Below are 26,761 nucleotides of genomic sequence, written 5' to 3' on the forward strand. Positions count from 1 at the left end.
GCTCCTTCGGGGGCTGCAGAAATGCTGGGCGGTGCCTGCGCTGAGGCACGTTTCGCAGGATGCGTGCTTTGGCAGGGTGCATATGGGTGCCTTTTATCCCAGCATCTGCTACTGGGAATTGGCTGCCAGCAAGGTGGACGGATTTGATTAATGCTTGATAATAATCAAGAGAAGGTATTGCTGCTACTTTAGTATTGAAGCACTCAAACAGTAGCCCTGCCAATGGTCTGGGGTGTCCCTGAGGAGGAGGAGAAACTTTGAAACTCTGGGCTGCTTTTTCTGTGAAGTGATTCAGAGCTTGGCTCTGCATTATTTTCCTTTCCATTAAACAGTGCTCGAGAAGTAAGTGCTTGGAGAAGTAAGTGTCTCTTTAATTTCCGAAGTGAAATCTTAGCCAGGTAGCCAGGACTGTGTTGTATGTCTGTGTGCACCAGCCAGTTAGCGATGGTGTATTGCTGGTTACCAAGCTTGATTTGAAGATTCTTCCCTTGCATGAAGCTACCTACCACTGACCTCCATAGGTCAGAAGTCCATGTTGTCCACAAAAGTCCACCCTTGTCTTTGCAGGCAGACAATAAGGGCAGGAAAGCTTTATCTCTGTCTCTTGCTTCTGTAGCACACCAAACAAACCCAAAACTGGGCTGTTTGCTTGGGAAAACATCACAGCTAACTTTCACCCTAAGTCTCTTCGCCAGGAAATCAGAGGGCTGCGTATTCATCATCCATTTGCCTGCTTCAGTGCCACGTCCTTCTCATGTGCAAAACAAGGACCATCTTATGACCCTTTGCCAAGAGCTTTGTAATTCTTGCACATGTGTCCTCCCACCTGAAGCTCTTCCTCACTGGCAAGTCCTTCCCCACTGACCCCACCTCCAAGCGAGCATTGCCTCCCGCTCTGCTGGATGCCAAGGGGTTGTCAGAAGTCGTAGCTCACCTCAGAGGGGGTACCTAAGCAACGTAAGGCAACGGTTTCCCATCCAGCGTTGGAGGGAACTGTAGGGTTATCTGGACGCAGGTATCCTGACTACAGCTCTACAGGCACCACATCCTCCATAGTCTGCATTGCACTACGTACTTGCCAGATCCCAAAGGCTTCGGATGATATTAACAATTCCCAGAGCAGGAGGCAGGCATCCCCTGCTGCTCACTGCACTCATCTGGCCCAGGCTGCAGCAGCGATACAGCTGGACACCTATTCCCAGGGGAGGATTTGAAGTAGGCAGTGGATTGCCATTGAGTAACTAGCAGGTGTAGATCACAAACAAGGTAGAGCACTAAGCACATGTTACGTAGAAGCAAAAAACCACACCGAAATGACAAAGTCATCTTGCCAGTTCCAAAGCAAGTCAGGGCTGAGGTGTATACACTGGTTACAGGGCTCCCGAGCAATTTAGGAAGGTGTTGTGGTACAGCATGCAATGATAATCTGGTCTTTTGCTCTTTCTTTACAGGCCAAGATATTAAATCTGATGGCTTTAGTATTGAGACATGCAAAATAATGGTTGACCTGTTAGATGTATCCTTTAAGGCTGTTCCTAGATGATATTCTTCTGCCTGTGCTGGAGTAGGTGAGCTGCTGCCTTTGCAGTGCCAGGTCCATACTGATATACGAGCGATTCCTGAGGTGGAGAAGCTCGTTTTACCCTGGTTCCCCTGAATAAAAATGGTAGCCCATGCCATTGCTGCTGACCGTGGCATGTGCATTCTCCCAGGCAGCGGGGAAGATCCATTTTCAGACAGGATGATCTGCTTTGAAGTCTTCCCAGCTGTTGCATGTTCTGGTTTAGCTGGGGACAAAGTGATGTTTGTGCTGGGGAAAAGGCACCTGGCTCTCAGCATGGTGTGGATTGCCTTGGCTGATAGGAGTTCGAACGTTGCATTTCACTGCTTTGTTATCTGGCTGGAGTTGGTAAGGGCATCGTAAAGCCATGAGGACTTAGCAAATAGAAAATGAGGAAAACAAATACAGGAGCCAGAGAGTATGTTGGCTTTTAGGAGCTTCTACTCCTAAGAATAAGGGCAAAGGCGTAGGATGAAGGATTCAAGTCTAAGAATAGTTGTGTTCAGCTTCTCTGTGCAGTGGGAGTTGAATTGCATAGTCAGAAAAAGGGAAAATTACCAAAACAGAATGATGCTCTGCTATAATTTGGTGTAAAATATGGCAGTCTGAAGGGACTTCTTAGTGGTTTTTGGGAGCAATGCAACGACCAGGTTCTTTTGTTAGCTGTTTGTGCAAGAACTTAAATCCTCCAAATAGCAGGCTTAGTCGTGGCTTTTCCTGTTTATAATCCAGACTTAGGACTCATCCTTCTGTAGGAGCAGGTGTTGAACCAAGGATGCAGAACAAAATGGCATCATCATGGCTGTTTTATATATGTATTGAAAAGATAGAGAGCTGCCAAAGGAGAAGCAGAAAGAGCTTGTGAACTGATCATGGTTTAAATGAATCAATCACTTTATTGATTTAGAAAGACAAGAAATCTTGGACAACAGTTGTATATTCGACAGGATCCTTCAGAGAGGACTTGCATCCTTTTCTTAATTGCGATTTTTTTTTTTATTAAGTAAGTAAGTAAACCCAGCACGCGGGGGGGAACCCTTTTCCTTCCCTCCAAAGAGACTACCTTAACTCAAAGAAGAACGATGGGAGTGGTAAACTGGGACTGAAGGAATTCCACACCCTCTGGACAAAGATTCAGAAATACCAGGTAAGACGCAACCTTTTTGGTTGGTACATGCAATCAAATGTAGAGTGGGTGTAGACTGATTTGTCTCGTACAATGTATACAATAACTCTTCCCAAAGCAGGGACTCTCGCTTCAGCTCACGATGCATTTGTGTCCTCGGTCCTCCAGGTTTTGTCCCTTGGAGTCCAGGGGTGTGACGGCTTGTCTTTCAGGTGCTCGGCTGAAGGAGAGGTTACCTGTCTTCCTGCCTTACTCTCGGAGGGGTTTCTGTTTTGTTTTAACTCGCGTCCAAATAGGTTTAACCTTCCCACTTAACAGAGCAGGTTTGGTGTCAGTCTTGCCACTTGCTTTGGTAGCAATAGTGCCATTTTGCACGGGCGTAGAAGGAATTCTCCGGAGGAATTTATCTGCTCTGGCTGTTGCATTAAAAAGACTTACTTTCTAAAGCCACTTTTAGATTAACTGGAAGATAAGTACCTAGCCCTTCAGACCAACGTTGCAAATGCTCCTAAGTAACATGCAGGCTGCATTTCAAAATGTTTGACTTCTGACAAAAGCCAAAACATGCTCTGAATTATTGACAAGTTTTGACTTTGGGTTTTGTATTCTGCAGAAAATTTACAGGGAAATTGATGTGGATCGATCCGGTACCATGAATTCGTATGAGATGAGGAGAGCGCTGGAAATAGCAGGTATTTATATTGGTCTGTCTCTTTTCAGGATTGTATCAGTTTCAAGCTGGGTTGATAGATGCTCACTAGTCTCCTGTATATCACTTGTAAACTGAAAAATCCTGTGTTCCCAGACCTGAAAGGCCTCCGTTTAATCTAGGTACTCAGCCTGGGCTCTTGTCTTTGTGTAGCCGAGGCACACTAAAAGCATCTCAGAGGAGTGACAGGTTTGCAGTTATTTTTTTTTAGTGACCAGCTTTTGGAGAAGCATAAATAACTCCCAACAATCTGGTCTTGTAACAGCATACTGTTGTCTTTCAATGAGTCTCTCTGGGTACATGTGAGTTTGGCATAAGCCAGTAAAACCAGGATACTGGGACCTAGGAAATGGAAGTGGCTTGACCAAGGGGTGATGCTCACAAGAGTGTTAAAAGAGTCAGTTTGCTACTGCAGCCACTGAAAAGCAAATCTGAGTTTTGATGGTGCGTGAGGGGAGTATAACAGAGCCATACGATCCCAAATTAACTTACTGATCTTCTGGGGCAATCTTAACATCTGCATTTGGGCTCTCTGGAGCTTTCCCCTCCTGTCACCCTGTAACAAGGCAGCATTTCTTTTTGTCCCAAAGTTTAGATAGTCTTTGGAAATAGAGACCCATTTGCCCACAGAAAGCCACTGCTTCATGTCAGGTCCCAGTGGGCCAAGTCTGGCAGCTGCCTCGTCACCCAGGGAAGGACCACCAGCTGGAGCAATTGGCCGTGTCCCCTGGGGAAGAGGAGTACAGGTGTGGGAATACGCAGCAGGAAGAACACGTTGACCTAGTCACAGCTCTAAATCACTCCAAGTACAGAAGGGGTTGTTGGGAGTTTCCAAGATGGAGTAAATACTCTTAAAATTTGAGAATTCAACCAAAAGTAGCTAATGGAATTTCTGGCAGTGTATAAGGTTGGGTTTTTTTTCTTTGTTGGAGCTTTTTGCATTTTTTCTTCCTATTCTTTTTTAAATTCTTGACATTGTATTTTTAGGGTTCAAACTGAACTGCCAGTTACATCAAATCATTGTGGCTCGTTTTGCTGATGAAGACCTCATCATTGACTTCGATAACTTTGTCCGCTGTTTGATTCGGCTGGAAACCTTGTTCAGTAAGTACACGCTTAGTAACTAGACAGTCTCTGTTGCTTGCTGTTTTCAAGTCCAGGATAAGTTATTCATTAAACTTAGTACTGGAACCAAAGTGACTTCAAAGCTGGGCTATAAATCCGGCAACCCAGTCTGCATGTTCCTCCTAGATCTAGGAACCAGCCTTTTAGGCCAGACTGCTGAACCAGAGCCAGACAGTTTTCCACGCAAACTATTAAATGTTCATTTAAAAAATAATTAAAAAAAAAATCGAAACACTTACAGATTGATAAATAGTGTTAATATTACAGACTGAACCATTAAAAATGTTCAGTCTTGTTCTTGCTTATAAGCATGCAGTGACTTTAGAGGGGCATTTTCTGGTTTAGGGTGTAGACTGTGGGACTAAATTCCGTTTTGATCCCAAAGCACAAGGAAGGGGAAGGATCCCAAAGCACAAGGAAGAGGAAGGCTTTCCAATTAGTTCCTATATTCATCCTTGTCTGTTATCTCTCTCCTACGGCAGAAATGTTTAGAAAACTGGATACTGAGAAAACTGGAACAATAGAATTGAACCTTGTTAATGTAAGTTCATTTAGCTCTAAAATGTTTGTTTTCATCTTTTTTTGGGGGGGAAAGGGCTTAACAGTAGAGACCGTCCTGCTCCATTCTGACTGATTATGGCTGGTTATATGTATTTACATATATGCTGGATTTATATAGCTTGTGTATTTATAAGCAGTCTTAAGAAAGTTTACCCTTTTTTAAAATGTACCTACATCACATTGTAATCTCTAACAAACACACAAGGTTACTTAAACCAGAAGCCACTTCTCCCTTACTAGCAGCAATTTTGGCTGATATGTATGCAGGCTTCTTCCCTGCCTTTTCTGTCAACAACAGGGTAAAATGTAGGTGCAGTAGTGACTCATGGTATTGACCATGTCTGCTTTTTTCTGCACCATGTGTGCCCTGTAGAAAGGACAAAGTTCAGAGAAAATTACCCTCCTACATGTTTGACTTGCTTATTACCTGAACATAACTTATTTCTGGACCTAAATGAGGAATGCGCAAATCATCCCAAAACTCTTCTGACTTAAATGAGATATAAATTTAAATCATTCCAGAAAGATCCTAAAATTACTTCTGTAACAATAGACTTTCTTCCTCACGCTAGAAATGGGAACATGCATACTTGCTACAAGTATTTTTTACTAAACTTAACCTTGGGCCATTTTCCTCTCTCTCATTATAGTGGCTGTGCTTTACTGTCATTTGAGCCACTGACATCAGCTCAAGAGACCTCAAAAAGAGCAAGATCAGGTGAAGATAATCAAGCAAACATACAAGTAATATCCTAACGTGAATGTGCCTTAACTTATGCATGGCAAATTTTGCACACAGTTGTAAGGAGGAAAGCATTCTACTTCAACAGCAGAAGAATCTACAACCTCGTTTTTAGGGGTCTGACAGTCTTTATCTACTACTGCATATCCTCTGTACAAAAGCTTTAATTTAATATAAATCCTTAGTGCAACTTTTGAAAATGCTGCTTTGCTAATATCTTTGTATTTAAGGTGTTTTACATGACTTCTGGAAGAAAGCTCATTATAACTTGACAGTCTGGTTTAATAAATGCTTTTTGAATAATAGCTCTACTCCATCCTGCATATCTGAAACTAGAAAAGGGATGGTATTGCATATCTCTGAATATAGGTATTTGTAAAGCCCCCAGCATTATTCTGGTTAAATATTCTTTGAAGAATTTGAGTAGCAAGTACATGTTTGACCAAAGTGAAGGACAAGTCTTTCTCTTCTGCCCATTGATCTGCCTATAGCAGGAGGCTATTGGCAACCAGACTCTTCCAAGAGAAAGCCCATGCTCTCAGGTGGAATCTTGATTTCCTGTATCTTATTTATCTTCCTTTGAAATACAAGGAAGTATTTAAATAAAAACAGTAGAAATAAAGTTTGCAAGGCTGTTATTCCTTCTGCAAGTAAGCACATTTTTTTCTTAGAGATAGCTCATCATCACAGAGCAGGTTGCCTTTTAAGGGGGAGAAACAGCATTCTTGAGCTGACTAGGCACTGACAGACATGCTGCATGTGTGTCCGTTAATGAAATGTTAGATAGTCTGATACTTCATCTGATACTTTAAAAGATTAATGCTTGAAAAACTAAAGGTTTCCAAGAAAGGTAATTGATACTATATACCCCATACCCAACCTATTAAAATCATGAGGATGTGAACATGAGCAGATTTGCTGCTTCCAAGTTTGCCCACCTGAGGAATTGTCCCCTCCTTCCTACAAATAATTTCTTGTATTTATGGGCACCTTTTCAGAAAGCAGTAAGGATTTCCTAGCAGGAAAACATGAGCCTGAAGGGTGAGGCAGTGAGGCACTTCATAAATACCCTTAAGGAAAGATTTGATCTTCTCTATTTAATAGTGTTCATTATCAAATGATTATTCCCAAACAGATAGATATAAAGGATAATTCCACAGGAGGGGCTTTATTTGGAAAACACTTGCATGAAGTTTCCTTCTTAAATATGTCCCTTAGCTTTTAAGGTTAACAAAGGTTATATGCAACTAACAAATTCAGCTTAATTTCAAATGCAGAAGGGCTGTCTTGAACAAATGGGGGAAGAGAGGTTCAATTTAATACAGAAAGTAGTTGAATGTTACTGTAATGTAGAACAGCAGTGTGTCTTACTGTTAACATTTTCAGATGGTCTAATAAAAACTTGACATTAAAATATCCAGATTTAAAGCTTAAGAGGAGACAAAAGTTTAATGGTATCACAGTCAAGTAAAAACAAGTTGTCAAGGACTACAGAAAGTTTCTACGCTTAGTTTTCAAAGTACAAAATACAATAAATACATGAGGGTCTTTGTAAAAAGAGGAATCTAAAACTACATTGTCTGTTACAGCACATAATATTTTGAATACATGGAATTCCTAAGATGCTACAGCATTTTTAAAAGTTATTGCTTAATGGATTGGTCAGGTGGTTGTCACTGTTCAGATGCACTTCAGTTTAGCTTCTTTAAACATTCTGTTTCCAGCAACAAGCATTTGGGTACTGTGCACATACTTTAATTTAATTTCTCCCATCTGGAAAAAGCCTTGGGATAAATTTGGACAAAGCCAAGTTGTTTGTTTCGCGATGATTCCTTCAATGGTAAATTGAAAAGGTCCTTGTATTTAATGCAGAAAAATGTGAAATTCTTTTCTGCCATGTTTGAAGAAATCAGAGTGGGTACTTGAACATAATGGCTTGCTTAGACCAAAGGCAGCAGAATTTCATTTGCTTGTAAGCATTATTTCATCTTGTAGAATGCCCTCATCCATTTGCTAATGCATCAATCCTTCATTTGTTTTCAAAGCACATTCTTCATAGCTTTCAAATTACATTGTCATTGAAATAAGTCTCATGATATTGGAACCAACACAAAATGAATTTTTTTTTGTAAGTCATCCATGATTAGTAAGTACTTCAAGAATCAGGCTTCTGTACTATTTCATGCCAAGCTTCTTTGTCTAGGTTTAATCCTTGGATACAGCTGAGGGTAAAATAGAAATGAGATTTAAAATTTTAGTGCTTTAAAAGGTTACTTTTTTTTAAAAAAAGGAAAAAAAAAGCAAAAGAAAAACCTCTCTTTGGTGCAAAACCTCTCTTCGGTGCTACAATTCTAATGTAATCTCTAGTAGCAAAAGCATAGTTATAAAAAACACCCAGAGCACTAACAAACATAAATTTAGCGTTCTTAGGCAAGCTTAAAAAAATACTAACCATGTCAGTACAAAAGGAAGGCATGGAACAGCATGTAATTCAGTACCTTCAGCTCTACCAAGATGGGTGGGCTAGGAAAAGCATGTGGCTTTATAAGTCAAGAGACTTTTGTGTTCAGTGAACTATAGGATTTTTCCCTGTTTTATAAATGGAAATAGAGAGGTATTAAAGTCTGTTTTGCTTTCTCTCTCTCAACACCTATCAGCCTTTACATATCTATAGCATTGGGCAAGCTGGAAACATCTGGCTGCATAAGGACTGTGGAACTGTAGGAGCTGTGCTTTAGTTAGTGGATAGTGGGTGGCCAGTTAAATTCCTTTAACCGCCCAGCAGTAAATCAGTAGCTGCCACCCTGCGGTCTTTGAGCTATGTGCTATTCACACATTCTGGCTATGCACACAGAGCTATAGAGACAGCCTCAGCTGCAGGGTGACGATTGATGGGACACGGCTCGACGCAGCAGTGCCAAGATGCTTGGGAAGCTCTTGGCTCCCACTTGCAAAGGGCTTTAGGAACAGTTACTGTTCTGCAAAGCATGGCTACTGGCATATAAAAATAGAAGGATACACTTCATACAATTAGGAAAGACGAATCCTCCATGCTCTAAAATAGCAATGCAATGTCTATATTACATCCTGGGTTTTTTCAGCTAAAGTTATCCTTAAAGATGCCCTCTTCTCTCTTCAGCCAGACTCTGGCTTTCTTCTTTTTCATAGTCAGCTAATGATTAAGAGAAGACCAACAACTTGACCCACAAGGTTTGTCTCGGCCTGCTATGATTTCACCACTAGCAGAGATGAGGTCAGTCAGTCACAGTAGCGTAACACCTGATAGTGTTCAAAAGATTTTGTTTGGTATTAAGAAGTCAGTATTTTGACAGTATAATCTTATTTGCATTCAGTTTTAGAGCTCTCACACAGCTTAGGGAGCTAGTGAGTTACTAAGAAGGGTAAAGTACTGCAGATAATTTCATCCTTTCCTTGTTTTTATTCAGTGCACCTAACTGCACAAGGATAAAGAGGTGTGATAAAAATACAACTTAATATAAGAATTTATTAAACTACCAAACATTTTCATCTGTGCTTAGCCTAGATTTCAGCTGCTATATTAAGAGTCCAGTAATTGCTTTTGAGAATAACCACATAATACTTCGGTAGCAGTACCAGAATGACTGAACAGACACAAGAGTGTAACAGTTAATACTGGGCTTGGGTAGTTTTTCCCAAAGGTTCTGTTTGTTTATATTGTGTTGTGCTTAGAAGGATGAGTTGTGATCCCCAGTCTAAGCTGTGTTGCCTTGTACTTTTTATTACAGAAGCATGCTCCTTGTATCCTTACACACTTGTGCTCAGGCTGAGTGCTCACACTTAGAAGTAGCACATGCACAATTCACCCCGGGACAAGGGGAAAAAAAAAAAAGCTGCCATTTCTGACCTTATTGTGCAGGGCTGATGGCTGCTCTCAATTTAGGAATGTTTACATTTGGAGAGGAAAAAACTGAGCAGAACTACTATGTTAGGGAGAATTGAAAGTGATACAGAAATGAAAACTGATTTTGCATTAGATATAGTCGCTCTGCAAAATCTAACCAGTTTAAGAGTAAGGATTATGTGCATGAGGAATGAAGAGGTTCAGCCTCTTTCAAGCATCATACATCGATCAGCTAAAATTCACAGCGGTTAATCTTTAGCATTGGCAGAACCTCTTATCTCCAGCAGCAGGGCAACTGGATATGTAGAAAAAAGCTTAATGGAATTTTTATACATGTGTCCATCTGCTATAGTTTTCTAGCATCTTAGCCGTGAGGAGAAATATGGGGACATAATTGAAAATACCTATTATTTGTATACAGTTCTTTTTAATAAAAGAGGTAGTACAGAAGGTGATGAGGAAAGAAGAGGCCGTTAATTTAAGGCCTTCGACATATGGTTAAGTATTATTTAAAGAGCATAGGAGAAAACAAAGATCTGCCTTTATTTGGCAATCTGATCTCTTTTTCAACACTAGAAAAAAGATAACTATAGAATTTTGCAGTGTTTGCTTTCAAACTCTCTGTGAAACCATCTTGGATCACAAGGTGCACTGTGTACACCTGGACAGGGAAGGATTCGTGACTCATTCTTCATACAAGTTTCAGTTTTTAAGGCCCTTTGTGCCAGTCTATCACTTTCTAAAAGGGGGGAAACCCAGTTCTGTTCACATGCTCAAAAAAACCTTATACACATGTCATGTTCAGATAAAAGGGTTTTTTTTCCTCCAAGATGGTGAGACAAGGTTAATATTAGAACCTGCTCTGTGTAGCAGGGTGGAGATACATGTTGTTCTTTTATGCACCCATTGATATAATCTGTGTTAGGTATCTACACGGAGGGTGTTAACCCACTCTGCCAAGGTATTCAACTCCCAGATGAATAAATGGAGAACTTCTGCTCCTTCCTTTTGACTTCTGAAATTGCACCTAACCTAGATGCATGACAATAATGCTGTATATACTCCACGTAGTGCAGTGGGGTTTTTTTGACTCTGGAAAGATCAAGGACTCACCCCTAGCAGGTTGCGGGGAACATAGCCTTCCTTGTCATTCAGCCGTGCCCACCACCACTCAATTTCATCTTCATCTTCCCGGCGCAGGATTGTCATGCAGTCTCCCTCTTTCATTGAGAGCTCATCGTCATTCTGAGCCTCATAATCCCAGAGTCCATAAATCACTCCTTTGTTCATTATTCCCATTTTCTCCTGGACTCCTGCAACATTAAAAACACAGAGCAGCTCAATACAAAAGTGAAAAAAACCAAAACAAACAAAAAAAACCCACAAAAAAAAAAACCAGCCAGCAGTTGGAAAGACTGCTGTACTCTTACTGGAGAGCACTCAGGGAGAATTAAAAAAAAAGAAAAAACAACCAGCACACAAAAAACCAAACCACCAACCTCGATTCCTATCACACTTGGCACCTTGTTGTCATCAGCCTACTGAAAGTCAGTCCTGGAACAGGTGCCATTGTGAAGTTAGCCCTTGCACACGGCAGACAGATTCCTTCCTTACACGTGTTCAAAAAATACGAGGTAAATGGGGAGAGGAGCACTGATTGATAAAAGGTTCTATTTTCATGCTAGTGTTCACACTTCCTACACCTAAGTGATGAGCAAGAAACACTTGTTTGTACTCTTAGTTCATCAGTAATCTCTTTCTGTCAAAGAGAGATAGCAATACCTGCTTCTGTTGACGACCATTGTTGTTTTGCTGCTTGAGGTGTCATTTGCCACCCGTGTCACTTTATTTCAGAACTTTAAAACAAGCTGCATCTCAGACCTATAGCGGAAATATTTCTCTGCTACCCGCCAGCTGCTTTCAGTTAACTCAAACACTCATCTCAGCAGTTCTTAATTTCTGCCACTATTTTAATTATTTTTTTAAACACTGGCTTCAGAAACACAATTCTGTTAAATTGCTTCTGGACCAAAGCGTTTTGGAATACATGCATACTTGCTGACATTATTTAGAACTTGCTCATTTTACAGCTGTAGCCAAAGATGAAATACAATTCTTTCCACACACATTCCTCAGCTTCTGAGCAGCAAACTGGAAAAGGTATCTTAATCAACTGTTATACAAACTTTCTCTTAGATAATTATTCTATTTTAAAATACTGGGCTTTTTGCTTGGTTTTGGTATTGCCAGGAGCAAAGAGTACGTTGCACATCGGACCACAACATTTGTCATTTCCCTTTTCTCCTCTTACCTATTACAACCTATTGTATAGGATTCTTACCTACGTCTGCTTAAGGAAGCATCCGCTCAAATCAAGTTCTTTATTTCTACATATCAGCTCATCACGTAAAATTAAATTACTTCCACTGCATGGTTAGTTCTGCTCAGAGAAACTCTTCCTTTGCTTTGCATTTGGTATAAAGGTTTGGCAAAAGCTGTGCTCTGCACTCGCGTGGAAGGCAAGACCGAGCACTGAACATCAAAGCAGACAAAGAGAAGGTTCACAGAACGGATCCGGTTTTCTAAAAAGGTGTTAACAGTCGCACCCAGATAGCAGCGCAAACATGCTCTTAGAGACAGCACGGGCATCAAAACTTAGAAAGTGAAAAATGACATACTTAAGCAGCATCAAACTCATCATTTAATCGATGCTAAAGGACTAGCAGTTTTATTTACACCTGCCTGTACTTGTTGGTGATACTCAATATTGTGCATCCTTTACAACAAAAAAGGATTGGGTGAATCAATTAATTATACCAAGATTGCTCGCCTTACAGATGAGTTTAGAGGGCCAGATTTTAATGCGGTGTCTGTTCTGGAAACAGACAGATACACATCCCCAAACTTCTTTTACAGCAAGAAACAGATTTAGCCAGTGAATGAATTTCTTACTGTAACTATCGGCAACCAGAAACAGTTCTTAGTAGCAATAGGATTAATTCCTAATGGAACAATATGGAAATCTGATAGCGGAACAGCCAATGTATCAAGAGATACCTTAGTTTCACATATGGTTTCAATTTGGAAAAGGCTGGCAATAAGCCAAAACCTTACAGTCCTTTCAGGACCCATTGAAAAGTATCTCATAATACACAAAAAAAAATTATCCCAAACCCAACAAAACCCAGATATAGTCCAAAACCCAAGTGATATAGTCCAAAAAACCCCACAAACAAAAAGAATGTGTTTGTTCATGCTGTATATAATAAAGCCATGGACCCCCTTCCCACAGGATCCTGTGGGCTGTTTACCTGAATTTAAGAATTAGACAAATTCCTGAAAGAAATCTCTCAAGACCTATTCAACACAAAGATACCACCTCTTAACTCATATCAGAGTTAAAACCAGTAAGAAATATAGGACAAGTATTATTATTTTTAATCTAGTCCTACAATCTTCCTTGGGCATTTGCTATTGATGACCACCATTGGAATCTGGATACAAAACTAAACGGAATTTTGCTTAGCCCACAGATGCTAGTTAAATAGGCTTCCTCCTTCATAGGAAAAACTATAGATTTGGCACCAAGAGATACAGTTTCCAAGCTTAGGGAGGACAGCTAGACAGACAGCTTTGAAATATGTTGGCTGAGCAGCTTATAGAAACTCAGATCTCGCATGTTGCACAAAAACAGAAAGGCTGTATTACAGGTTTTTACACTGCATTACACTGCTGTTACTCTAACCTCTTACAGATAGATGACACTCCAGCTGGTAGGTACCTAGAGGACAAGAACTACATACAAAACATACAGAAAAGTAATTTAAAACCTCATTGACTAATACTCATCACATTCTAGGAGGAATTCATTCTTTCTGTTAAAAGATAGTTTCCCTGTAGTCTTACTGTTTGAATAAAATCTAAATTTAATATGGGATTTCTTTTGAAAATGCACAAGAAAAAGGCAAGAAAGATAAAGTCAAATTCAGTGCTTACTAGCCTCCATTAAGGCAAAAAATTGTCAGTACCTTTCCTGGTTCTAAAGTGCACATTAGGAAATATTCCTCATTTAAAAATATCAGGTAGCAGATATGAACTGTCTACTGAAATATCCATACCACTTCTGGTTTTATGTAAAAAAAAAACTAATGTATGTAGTAAGATTCACCTAACCATCACCTCACACTAATGTATTTGTCAATGCACACGCTTAACTCATTTCAAGGTTTTTAATATAGAGAAATGTTTTGTTACTCAGATCTTCTCTATAGGTTGAATATTATGAAGTTAGTCTCAATGGACCTCATTCCGTAACAAGAAGCTGACTAAAACCTCTCTCTTTCCAAGAGGCATGGGCACATAAGTTAAGTGTACAACTTACCACTTCCCGTCCAAAAACATACTCAAAAGTGCCAGGTGAGTCCCTAGCATGCTCCAGAACTCAGTTGTCATCACTCACCATATAAGAACTGGGAGCACTGTGTGTAGCCTTCCTCCATTTCCTCACACTTGTCTGCAGCCGTCTGCATGTCACTGTAGGTCATTGCAAATACAGCTGCACCTGACTCCACCAGGAACTTGCACACCTGCACGTTATTGCAAGATGCTGCACAGTGTAATGGGGTCCTGCAAGCCAAGAAGAAAAAGATGACACATTACTTTTATTGTTCATAGCAGTGCTTACAGACTCCTGGGGGCAAACCACTTTTGTGCGTGACCTCCAGCAATCAGTACTGCATCGCTGAAGGCTTCCGACCAGACGCACTTAACCCAGGATGTCAAAAGCAATTGCTTTTCACGGGTAACAGGAGTAACCAAGAGCTGCTTGAGCCCTAAAGCAGGGTTTCCATATGGATCTCTGGTTATGCTACCTTTTTATAATCCATTAACATTTTAAGAACATTCATTAAGGCAATAAAAAGAAAAAAATAAATCAATAATAAAAAACCACTCAGAAATCCTCCTGACATCATGACTCTTACAATCTAGACAATTACTTCAAGACCTGACTTGGTGACAAGCGCAGGTAATTGGGATAACAACCGAGGTTGAGGGACAACCAGCATCTTTATTCAGTCTTGGACCTTAGACACTTTTGTTATAGGCAGAAATAATACTAAAATCACTGCCCCCCCCTAGCCTTTTGTAAATAAGCTTCCTAGCTACCTGTAAGAAGGATCTGTAACCCATTATCAGTTGCAAGCCTAGTTTGTAGGTTTTGGTTTTCTGCTTTGTTTTGAAGTTGTCCGAGTGTTGGACAAAGAACTGAGGAGAGTTTGCAGGGCTAGATACTGCCGAGAGCATGTGTAAGGTATAGGCTAATCACACAGAGAGGACATTGGAAATTTCAGCAAATGGCTCATTATGCGTAAGCTGTCTTCAATATCTCAAAGAAATAGAGCGATTTCCTCACAACCGTATCCACCCTACTCGGCCTCAGACATACACTTTTTTCATATAGGGAATATTAGTATAATTTGCCTATTTTCTCCTCTGTGCATTCTCATATGATGCCCCACAGGGAACTGCTGTTGCTTTACTGTGGAAAAGTCACTGCCAGCTCTATAGGAGCAAACTGAGGGACCTTGTGAGGGACCTGTAGCAGCCCTCAAGCTGCAGCTCTCTTGTGGAGAGCACCTGTAAGGTACCACTTAAAGAAAGCCTTACCATCCATCACTATCTGCAGCATTCACGTTCACGCCAAATTGCACCAGGAACTTCACGATTTCTGTGTGTCCAGCACACACAGCATTGTGCAGTGCTGTGATCCCTTCATCGTTGGGCATGCTAGGATCTTCAACCTATTCAGCCAGAAAAGGAGCCATTCACATTCCAGTGAGAATCTCTACAATAAACATCTCTTCACATATAAAAACAAGTTTTCTTATTCTAAAATATGATTTTGAGCCATATTTCTATGAAGGACATGAGCAACAGGCAGAAAACTACAGCAGTAACCAATCTTGCAAGAAGACTCACATGTAAGCTTGCAGCCTCCTTTTAATAGTGAGAACCTAAACTGGTTCAGCGAAATAGTATCTTGATAACTTAGTAAAAGCATTTGTAACAAATTTCTGATATTTGCCTATTTAACTGTAAGAAAAGTTCACGTGGATTTTGCTCATCAAATTATCTGATAACATGCCAGACAGGGGATGAAACACTACATAAGAAATGAGGAAAAAGTTGTCCTGCAAATTTACAGTCTTGATGCTAAATACCCAGTGTGGATTTAAACACTGCTAAAATCAGCCTCCAAGTGGCCACGTCCTGTTAGGACTTATCATCTCCTCAAGGGCAGCTCTAGGTTGTGCACTATTATTTTACCTTCCCCAGTCCAGAAAAGCTGCGACTTCCCAGTTTGAACCAGGATTGCTATTCCTTCTCTTACAAGTTAAGACTTGTACCTCATAAATTATTCTCTGCACGAGGTCAAACTCCCCCTCCAAAGATGAATCCAGAAGCAACGCGAGGGGATTGAATTTCACTCTCATTCCATGCCCAATTCTCTCAGAGCCAGTTTTACGCAAGTTCGTCCTCTTCCCCTGTGAAAAGGTAACACAAGTTACAGGCATTTTTTTCCTGGGAAGAACAAGAACACGGAATTACTTATTTGGGAATGGCAGCAGCAATGACCAATTAAGGTAGTGTTTAGTACGAAATTTAGACTATTTTCTACCAATTCCCCAATACATTACAAATATAGTAGGTTAGGCACGTTATGAAAGACCTCTGCCTTCATCTCTAGACAAGATCACTATTCACTACTCAAATAGAGAATTCACCTTGATCAAGCACATCATCAAAATCATAAAACTCCCAAATCCCTAAGATCAGGAAAAAAATGCAAATTTTTTGTATGCAGACCACTTCCGCATTAGCTCTCAAAGCTGTTACACAAACCAAGAACCTTAAAAGACTCCATGAAATATGCTACTTTTTAAGCACTGATATTAAATTCCTAACATTTTCCTAAGTTTCACAGAGTTTAACAGGAACAGAAATAGTTATGGAAAATGGTTTTGAAAAGAATATAGAACCAAGTGTAGAAAACACTTTAGATGCTCCCGGTGATACTGGAAACTAAGTATTTCTATAGCTGAGTTTGTACTCTTTCCTTTAGAGAATATGCACACATTAGCTCAGCACTCTCCCCAGCTGGCTGTGCAGCAGCAATAAACGCTATTCATAAGGGTATGTAAATTTCTGACAGATGTCCAGGCAAAGATGAATAGAAATGACTCATGTTTTGCAAGAGCAAACATGTGAAGATAAGATATATAAGAAGAGATTCCCAGAAAATACTCTTTTGCCTGTTGATTTATACATAATACCAAAAAGTACAGGCTTTTTAAAGAAAGAGCGTGTCAGCACAACCCAAGTATTTAAATATGAAATCAAGAAGTTGGGCCGGTTTCTTCTCATCATTGCAGAATTATTACAAAACCAACTAGAAATGAGTTCTTACAATTTAGAAAATCCTACCGCTCAAGTTGCCTTGTAAAAGGGAGCAAGGACAAAGTATTAAAAGCATGAAAACACGCAATGACTATTCCATAAAGAAATTAGAAGGCTAAAAAAGCACATTTAAAGCTTTTAACTCCTCTGCACTGAAGTGATGGAGGAAAAAACCACTTTTATGTATCAAGTTATTAAAATTCTATTCACGATAGGTTTTAAAAGAAACTCTTTGAGGAACTGAAAGCAGTAAGCATTTCTATTCTACAACAGTGAGATAAGACCGTATCACACACAGAGATACAAACTTCCAAAGCAAACAAGATGGCAAAACGCTGCCGACCCTTAGCCCAAAGAGACTCCATTTTGATGCAGCTTGAGAACTGACTGATGCTAAATCAGGTTCCAAAGGAAAATTCAAAAAGCATTTCAGTAGAGGAAGTGCAAGCAGTTGATGTGTACAAATGAGTTTTTAAAGGAGAAACTAAAGAAGTCTGCTTCTCCATGTTTTTCAAGCAAGGAACTTTCAGATAAACAAATGCAATCCAGGATTAAGATAATTAGTTTTCATCTCATATCAGCAATAGTGGGAAATGCTTGTGAAATTTGTTTTTTGTTTTTTTTTTTTTTGAGGCACAGATACAACCACACACCACACCAAAAAACACTGAACTTTAATTTCTCTTAAGATGGAAATATAGTTTGCTTGTAATAGGCAGACTTCTATGAGGAATGTTCTTTACAGCCCAGAAGAGTTTTACTAATTTCATTTGAAACTTTTCATCATGTCATTAATTCTAGAGACAACAGAGACTTTTCATTACTGTCACTCACTCTGGAGATAAGAGCATCACACAAATAGAACAGATACCCACAGAGAGACTTCCAGCCTATTTGTGTGACTGTTCTGTCACATCTGCTTAAGCTCTACAATAAAAACGCACAGGATTTATGGCAGAGCTTGAGATGACTTATTGACAGGGCACCCAAGTTGTAGGCTAACTAATACTTACAGGAGGCAAGGAAAACTGTCCAGTAACTTCAGGAGGCCTCATATTGAATGAGTCCTCTCCCAAACTCTCTGGTTCCCCTGATGGATAGGGAGGTGGTGGGTATGGAGGATATTCTTCCATGTATACCTCCAGTGGCAGTGAAGCTTCTAGGCTTGGTTCTTCCATTTTTGGCTGCGTGAGTTCATCACCATCTAATATTCCCTCAGGTACAGTGTCCAAAGCTACGGAAGGAAGAACAGCTTCACTCTGATCTGCTGGTGCATTTTCTGCTTCCTCAGCAATAGCTGGTTCTGGCATAGAAGCAGCTGTTTCTTTTTCCGATTCTGCACTTAGATAAGGATTTGGGATTTCTGTTGGGCTTTCAGGACTGGAAGCTGACGCCGTCTGTTTGGAGGGATGTGATGGAGCTGAGATAGTCTCCATTGCAGCCAGAGTGGTCCTCTGATACAACAGCTTCTGAATATTGGGGCCGTTAGGTCCTTCTGGCTCAGTAATGGAGCTACGTTTCTTCAGTGGTCTGGGTGCGTTAGACAACTTTTTCCGTAGTGCTTCCAAATCAGCATCACTCTGGTTGCGGTACGGATTGGATAAGAAAGGCAGCAATTTGGTTGGGCTAAGGGGACGGGGTATTCGCTCTGTTTCGTGATTCTCATGAGCAGAGGCTGTTGTTTCCATCTCAGGCTCTGGACTGCCTGGCTTGCCTTGGAGGTTCGAGTAGACGTTCTCTGTCTGCGGCAGCTGATTCTGTACACCTGCTCCTGCCATCACAGGCTTGCCATACACTGCAGAACAGTTCAGAGAGGGGTGTGGAAAAAACAAGGGCGAATATTTGACCAACGAACTTAAGAACACAAAACCTAATTCACCTACCTAGGACAAAGAAGCAGAATAATACGATCAACCGAACAGAATTAACTAATCATAGTAAACCTGGCTACCAGGTTATCTTGCAAATGCAAGACAGCTATTCTGCACTTCCCGTTAACACTGATATACAACATGCCAGATCCACCTAAGATACTTACAGCTGCACTAACCCGCTTCCCCCGAGGAACAGCTTTGTACCCACAGACCAGGTGGAAAGTACATCTATCTGAGGTTTATGAAGACAGAAGATACGCTTACCACTCGGGAAGTGCGGTCCTCTGGTCTGTGCCCTTGTCAAAGCACTCTGCACTGCCTGCTGGAAGTTCTTCCCAGGAGTCTGCTGTTGCGTGTACATGCTATAAATTGAACTTGCAGCCACAGTTTGAGGCTTTCGAAATGGTGGGAGTGAGGTCTCTTTGGACGGCTGAGGGGTAAAAGGTCTCACAGCTGCTGCTGGGGGACTCTCCTGTTTGGAGGAGGGAAGAATTTGGTCCTGACTAGAGGAAGGACCTGCAGGAGGTACAGAAATTCTTTGCTGTATCTGCTGAGAAGGATGGGAAGGCTGCTGTGCCACTGGTTTTTGTTTGTTCCCCATAGTTACAATAGCCAAAGGCAGCTTCTGCAGGTTTCCATCCAGCTTAGTATCAGAAGGTTGCAGATGACTGGCTTGACCAAAGTAAGGCAAGTTTATCTGTTTTGGTTTAGTGGGGACAGGTGGTGGTACCTTTGTTACATTTTTATTGGCTGTCTGAAAGACAAAAAAAGTTAATTAAGATTAAACAGCAAAACATGTTTTAGGAGTTCTGCTGTGAAGGACCAAAGATCCTCAAAGAATGACACAGCATCTAGCATTTCTACTGTTGCTGCAATACTGTTTACAACATCATTAGAAACATGAACAGACTTCTTGTAAACAACTATGACGATAAAATATTTCTCTTTGAACCCGTTCTCTTTAATTCTTTCTGTAGCAGCTATGTTTAAAACATCAAGCAATGGCAGGGCACAGTAATTTCTCTAGAGATAGCGGAGGCACTTAGTAGCATCTGTAGGCAAGAAGCTTGTTTTCCAGGGGAGCAATTGTCATCCCCAGTTCTGCTATGTTACCTCACCCTGCCTGATCAAATCATGCCCTTGTGCCAAGATTTAGGTGGGAAGTCTTGCTGCAATCAAACATCTGAAGGATACTGCTGCATTAAACAGTGAAACAAGTATGTAAATGATTTTTAAAAACCCATGCAAATGCCTCTGTGCATATAATTTTTGGGAAAAAAATATACGCACACACACTAGGTACAAGTAAACACAGCCATTTTTATATATTCAGTTAAAATGTAGATTTTCATCACAGTGACTGTAGGGAATGATTTTGAGTTACCAACTGCCATTAAAAGCTTAAAAGACTTTTTTCCTTGGAAGCAGTCTTTTAAAAGAAGACCTAGATACTTTTCAAAGAGCTTCCTGGCAGCAATATTTGAAAAGCTGTCTAATCCCTGTCAGATGGAGTACAGTAGCTGGAGTTTCCTGCATACCTGTGCTTCTCGCAGGAGATCTTCACTACTCTGGTTCTTTCTCAGTGTGCCCAGCCCAGCAGACTGGTCCACAGAATCAAACATGGAGAATGGACGCACTTTCTTCTCTTTGTCTCGTACAAAAGTTTCTCCTTCGGCTGTTGTCAGAGAGAAAGGAAGACTTGTAAGAGGGACAACACAATTGTAGGAATAAGAGTCCTGTTCTGTGCAATATTCAAGACAGTGTATGCAAGGAATGCTTTCTGTATCTATCCTACCCCTGTGCTAAGGACCCAAGGGCTGGCCAAATGCTGTATCTTGCAATTTGAACAGGAGCATATATGAAGGCACAAGTATCTACTTCACCACCTGAAACAAGTTTGTTTGTTTTTTAAACACCATACTAAAGCTTATATGGCAATATTCTTTGATTTTTTTTTTGTGCTTTCAAATGAGTTCTACGTATTTGCTGGAGCATTTAGAAGAGACAGACATCATTAACTAGATTCTGCATATTTTAAGATTAGCCAAGCACGTAAGAACATACCTTGTCCTTCACTAGTCACAATTCCTTTTCCTGAAGTCAAGGCTGATCCTTGACTAATGTGATTGTCTGCATTTGAACTACTCCAGTCAGTGGCAGATGGGGAAGGTTTCGCACTGGGGATCACAGAACCTAGAAGAGAACAAGTGGAACAGATTAAGCTAAAATAATGTTTTATTGACTTATTTATTTCAGGTAGGTTTTTTGTAAGAGTCAGGTCTAGACAGCATACAAGTATCATATACAGGGTAACTGCTATAAATCCTATCACTTTAGATTTTTGCTCATTTGTTTGTTTTAAAACAGAATGCAAAACCAAGCTCAGAAACAACTATCAAAGCAGCAGCAAAACTATTTGTCCTAGCACACGTTTGCACTTACAGCATTCAGACAAGAGACTTCTCCAGACTGCCTTCTTTCGAGTTAGTAAGAAACTTTTCTTAGATATTTACAGTAAGTTAAAAGTGACAGGATGGTAAGAAGGTATGAGAGAGATACATTGTGCAAAGAAAAACGTGATGCTTTAAAGCATATCACAGCTGCCAGTGATATCCAAAACAGTAGAAAAATCATCTGTATGTTCTATGTGCATATAGGCACTGCATTAAAGCTGATCTTTACATTCACTGGAGTAGACATCCAGTCTGCTTCAAAAATAACTAAGAAGACGCTTGCAACTTGCTATTAGTTTAAATATTTCACCAAATTCTACAAAATTCTAAATTATCTTGTACAATAAGTGATATTAAATTCAAATAGTAATGATAAGCAGCAGGAGAAAAGTTTCATTCTGACAAAGTATCGGATACTATCTCTCTAGGAAAGCAGTCATTTTGCCCAAATGCTTAAAAAATAAAAAGAGGAGCGATGTTTTAGTTCAAATAGCACACCACCACACATCCCTATAGCGAAAATTCAAATTTTGTATGGACTAGAGCTAAAATTCCACTCCAGCAGTTTTAGGATCTGCAAACCAGATAAAATGAAACAGTTCCCCATTCTCCAGTACAGCAAGAGGCACTTGGACTGGTTTTGTGTCATGGCTACTTTAATAGTATCTGCCAGAACTGGAGATGGAAGGAGGGAGATAAAAAATAAACAGAACTATTCTACAAGCTCAGCCTCCATTTTTTCCTTTTGAGAAGATCAGAGTTTCTTTTATCTCCCAGCTGAAAAGTGAGTCTTCTCCCAAGATAGCATAGAAGAGATATTAGCAAGTCTCCAGTTTCTCCAGACTTCTACTCTCACAGAGCTGAACTGTACCTCGTAGGAGAAAGCCACAGAGAGAAGCCAGGTAAATCTCCATTAACACTCCAAGCAGGAGAGGCCAAGCTTTGTGTCAGGTGTTGGACTTATGTCTCTCCATATTCCTACGCCATCAACATGTCAGCAAGTTTATTGCTATTTCTGTGCTACAATCAACTGCCTCCTTTATAATATTTCTGTAATCTTGGTACATCCTTTACATCTGTCATTTCCAAAATGCATGATCAGAAAACTGGGCTTTGCTAGTTTTTAAAGTCCAGGCGCCAATGTTGTTACCATGTATGTCCTCTAGAAACTGCCTCTAGAAACTCAAACAAGCACTGCTGTATAGTTTTAAGGAGTATTTTAAAATAAATAAATCAATCAATCACTAGTTTACAGAAAAATCCTCCTATGTTCTATGCTGTAGGACAACTCAAATTGCTCACTAAGAAGATTACTTCATTTATAACACATAACACATTGAATCGTATAACCTCAGTGCTTATAAAACATATTCACTGGGGCAGGAAAATTGCAAGTATTAAGACCGACATCTCAAATAATACTTTGCTTTTTTTTTTCCCTTCCTTAAAGACAGAACTGGTAAATAAGAAAACAAAACATTTCTAGAAAAGAAACATTAATCATAAGCTATTACCTGCAGGAGCTTTAGCTTGTGAACTGCTCCCAGCTCTCATGTTGGGCAGAGTTTGTGTTTTTAGTGGACCATCAGGTACCTGCAAAGCTTGTGTCCCATCTGAAAATGCTGGTTTCACCAAAAGTTCAGGTCTGGAAGCAATACGTGGCATAGTAGAGGACTGGATATAAGGACCTACTGCTGCCACTCGACTTGGAGCAGAAGCCACTGGCTGGGGTAAATTCCCATCTGAAGAAACCTTTGTGGGGAAAAAAAAAAAAAGAAGAAAATTTAAAGAATGTTATGCTGCAGTATCCATCCATCAGAGTTTGAAACAGAAGTCAAAAAGGATAAAACAAGTAGAAAATGATACTCCAATATTAAAAATGCTTTTATAAAAAAGCTTTAAGAGATATAAACATGAGGTAGTAATAGCAAAAAAAAAAAAATTATCTAAAAAAAAAATCCACGACAGCATAAGGAGAGTTCTTGTCCATAAAGAGTAAGTAGGTTAACACCAACGTACCATGAAAAGTACTTTAGCAATACAAGACTTCCACCACGTATGGATAAAAACAACAAGTCTAGCATCTGAACAGCCTTCCCCACAAGCAAGTTTTTACTGCAGACTGTATGGGCCACAAATGAAATTAGGGTTTTTTGTTATTAAATATCCCACACTTACTGGTACATTCTCTTTCTGTTGCAGAGCTGCCTTTTTCTTCCACAGGCGCTCTCGCAGCTCATTAACACGCTTATCCATGACTGCCACCTCCGAGTTGCGCTTGTTCAAACACTCCCTCTGTTGCTGCAGCTTGGCATTCTGCTCCTGGTTCAGTTTGTTCCTCAACTGAATAAATTCACAAAGCCCGGGGGGGGGGGTGGGGGGGGGGGGGGGGGGAACCAACAAAAATCAAAACAAATTAACTTTCAGGATGGGGGACAGGAAACAATTACAGAGAGAAAAGCCTTCTAAAAAGTCAAGTCATGCTGGCAAACTCAGATTATTTTCTCCAGAGAAAGTGTTGGTTATTGCAGAAAGGAAAGGTATATACACTGCGTGCTCCTTCCCCTGTTTACCTTGAACCCAGTACAACTAACCCTCCATCCTCAGCGCGCTGGCAGCCACTCAACTCTGTCAGGAACAGCAATGGGATTTCTTTCCGACGAGGTAAGAAACGACCCAACCAACTTTTAGCCCTTAGAGTCGTGGGTCATGAGCTGGCTTTCCATTACCTGCAGCTCCTTGTACAGGCGGTCAAGCTCAGCTACAGCCGACTGGTTGTCGTGGTAACCATCAATTCGGCCATTCTTCAGCATCTCCAGTTGCCTGGTGAGTTCCTCTACCTTTGACACCGCCAGCACCAGCTCGCGCTGCTTTTGCTGGAACAGGCTGTTCATCTGTTCAATCTCCTCCACTGGAGAGGACGAGAGAGCACAATAGCTGCCCTGAGAAACAGACGAGCGTGGGCTGCTTCCAAGGCGGCGGTTAAGGGGACAGAGAGCGCCCTGCCGGTCTCCGGAGCGGTGCTGCACAGAGGCTGCGGCCGGCTGCCGCAAACTCACGGTCCCTGTCAAACCAGCTCTGCCTCGAAGCATTTGTAAAAGCAAACGCAGTAGCAAGATTATGTAAATTCAGTCTACTTAGAGCACTAATGGGGAAGGAAAAAGAACATTTTTTACTTTCTGAAGTATGGAAGCAAAAAAACCAACACTACCAGGCTGAATTTCATCTGTAGAAGCCTAAATTTACTTAACGCTGAATTCTGCAGGAAGACACTCGCTGAACCACAAGGCATATTTATGATATTTAAAACTCTGAATTTAGGTTGCAGGAACTCAATGACAAAACCTCGAGCTGTTGTATTAAACAAAGACTCAGAGGGCTTTTTAGCGTCTACTACAAACGGCTCTCATCAGCTGCTCCCACTGCCGAAACTGTTGCATTATAGAACAAAGTTTAAGGAATCAGTAAGAGTTCAAGCAAGTACCAAGATCAGACCTGCTGAGGAGGGTGCAGGGAAACAGATACACATGCTACAAGATCTTGTATTACTCTATCATCCTTCCATTCCTTTAAACTGATGTTTATTTTGTGCAACAGAACCCAAACAGAAAACACATTCTCCCCATAGAAAAACACTTTTGCTTTATCTGTAAAGCACAATGCTTCCTAATAAAACACTATATTTATATTCTACCTTAATAAACCAATAGATTTTCATATGAGTCCAGCTGGAAATGACAAGTTCCATACAATGTGTATAGAGGGAGGATGAAAAAGTACGCAGAAGAATGTGTGTTGATATGAAGTATGAAATAAATATTTAATGTTGCATCAACATGCTGAACTGCAAGCACACAACTAGTACTGTAGCAAGCCAGACACTAGTCGGATTTCCGTAATTAAAAAGAAAATACTCAGCCATTTTGGCCATTAAGTTACCTCTTGCATAAGAGGCAACATGGGTATCAGGCCAAGCTTTATTATAGGCCAAGAAAATAACACTCTAGATGTGTGGTGTTTTAACATCAAGGATGGAAAAAAGTTACTGTGGTACACAAAGGTATTCAAGTAAGGAAAAAACATACACTATAATTAAAGAGCAGATATGCTAGGCTCAAAACACAGGGTGCCCTTACGGGCTATTTTAAAATACAGTAAGGAAATATATTTTGTTCTAGGTCATTGAGGAGTTTTCTTGGTAAATACATGATGTGAAATTGTTCAGATTAACATTTCCTGGAACGCTGTAAATACCTCCTCTGAATCACTGAAATCACCAGAAATCTTAGAGTTCCAAGAACCACACATCATGAAAAATCACAGGCTACTTTCCCCAAGCAGCGACTCACCTAATTTACCATTGCTGAGTCTTTTTTGCTCCACGTGGCCTTTCAGTGCTCTCACTTTCTTAAGTTTGGCTTCCTGATTCTCAGCAATTTCCTTTAATCGCTTCAGTTTTTCCTGTTCAGCAGCTTGCTGTTGCTGTCGCTGATCTTGCTGCTTCAGGAATTTCAGGCGCTGTTCCTGCAGTCAGGACAAGGAATTTTTTTTTTTTTTTTTAAAAAAAAAATGAACTTATGGTAAGGTACTGACAGAAACAGTCTTAAAAGCAATTGCCACAGCAGCTCAGAGCAGCTTTAGCCCAGTATCCTGACTTCCCAGAGTGTCAAGGGAAGTCTGAAAGAACAGAGCAAACACGTACTGATTCTGTCCCAATACAATCCTCCAGGTACAACCATTCTGTAGTACATGAACCTACTGAAACAGAGGTGGTATCCATGTCTAACAGCCCTTGGCAAATTTTTCTTCCACAGAATTGCTCAAAACCCTTTGAAGCCTAGGAAAAATTTTAGCATTCATGTTCCATGACATTTGCCAGTTTCATTTAATCACTACTTGGCTCTTGAGTTGCAATAGTTAACGATTATTTTCTCTCTACCTTCTCCATGCTGCTTGTACTTTACAGAACTCTATTATATGTCACATTTTAAACAACTGTAAGTCACGCTCAAGAATATTAGACATTCTTTATACAGAAGGTATTCCATAAATTATTGATCATTTTCATCACTATTTGTACTTTTACTAGTTCTGCTAAAACCTCCTTGAGATGGGGATCACTGCACACCAAAGCTCTGAACATTGACCATTCCCTGGTAATGATCACCACTATCACAACACAGGATGATTGAAGACATGGGAAAACCTTCACAGGGACCTGGCCTCCATCTCAGTAGAGAGGATCCTTTTGCCTCTCCAAGAGTATACG

General features: G+C 40.4%; 2 protein-coding genes across 3 annotated transcripts in view; one reads left to right on the plus strand and one right to left on the minus strand.

Annotated features, from left to right (window-relative positions):
* The window catches only part of LOC142080922 (calpain-2 catalytic subunit), a 29,149-nt gene extending 22,701 nt beyond the window's left edge, over positions 1-6,448 (plus strand). The window contains exons 15-20 of the mRNA XM_075147195.1: positions 1,452-1,516; positions 2,640-2,708; positions 3,301-3,379; positions 4,384-4,500; positions 5,004-5,062; positions 5,733-6,448. Of these exons, the coding sequence (XP_075003296.1) occupies positions 1,452-1,516; positions 2,640-2,708; positions 3,301-3,379; positions 4,384-4,500; positions 5,004-5,062; positions 5,733-5,756 (413 nt within the window). The 3' untranslated portion in view covers positions 5,757-6,448. The remainder of the gene's footprint in view (positions 1-1,451; positions 1,517-2,639; positions 2,709-3,300; positions 3,380-4,383; positions 4,501-5,003; positions 5,063-5,732) is intronic.
* A 798-nt stretch (positions 6,449-7,246) lies between these two features.
* The window catches only part of TP53BP2 (tumor protein p53 binding protein 2), a 49,872-nt gene continuing 30,357 nt past the window's right edge, over positions 7,247-26,761 (minus strand). For both annotated transcript variants that reach the window (XM_075147193.1, XM_075147194.1), the window contains 13 exons: positions 25,842-26,016; positions 24,222-24,403; positions 23,671-23,835; positions 23,007-23,244; positions 21,104-21,232; positions 20,578-20,714; positions 19,304-19,793; positions 18,179-18,960; positions 16,115-16,252; positions 15,375-15,508; positions 14,167-14,333; positions 10,821-11,020; positions 7,247-8,046 (listed from right to left, as the gene is read on the minus strand). In XM_075147193.1, the coding sequence (XP_075003294.1) occupies positions 8,005-8,046; positions 10,821-11,020; positions 14,167-14,333; positions 15,375-15,508; positions 16,115-16,252; positions 18,179-18,960; positions 19,304-19,793; positions 20,578-20,714; positions 21,104-21,232; positions 23,007-23,244; positions 23,671-23,835; positions 24,222-24,403; positions 25,842-26,016 (2,979 nt within the window). In that variant the 3' untranslated portion in view covers positions 7,247-8,004. The remainder of the gene's footprint in view (positions 8,047-10,820; positions 11,021-14,166; positions 14,334-15,374; positions 15,509-16,114; positions 16,253-18,178; positions 18,961-19,303; positions 19,794-20,577; positions 20,715-21,103; positions 21,233-23,006; positions 23,245-23,670; positions 23,836-24,221; positions 24,404-25,841; positions 26,017-26,761) is intronic.

The sequence above is a fragment of the Calonectris borealis genome, chromosome 3, assembly GCF_964195595.1.
Source record: "Calonectris borealis chromosome 3, bCalBor7.hap1.2, whole genome shotgun sequence".
Taxonomy (NCBI): Eukaryota; Metazoa; Chordata; class Aves; order Procellariiformes; family Procellariidae; genus Calonectris; species Calonectris borealis.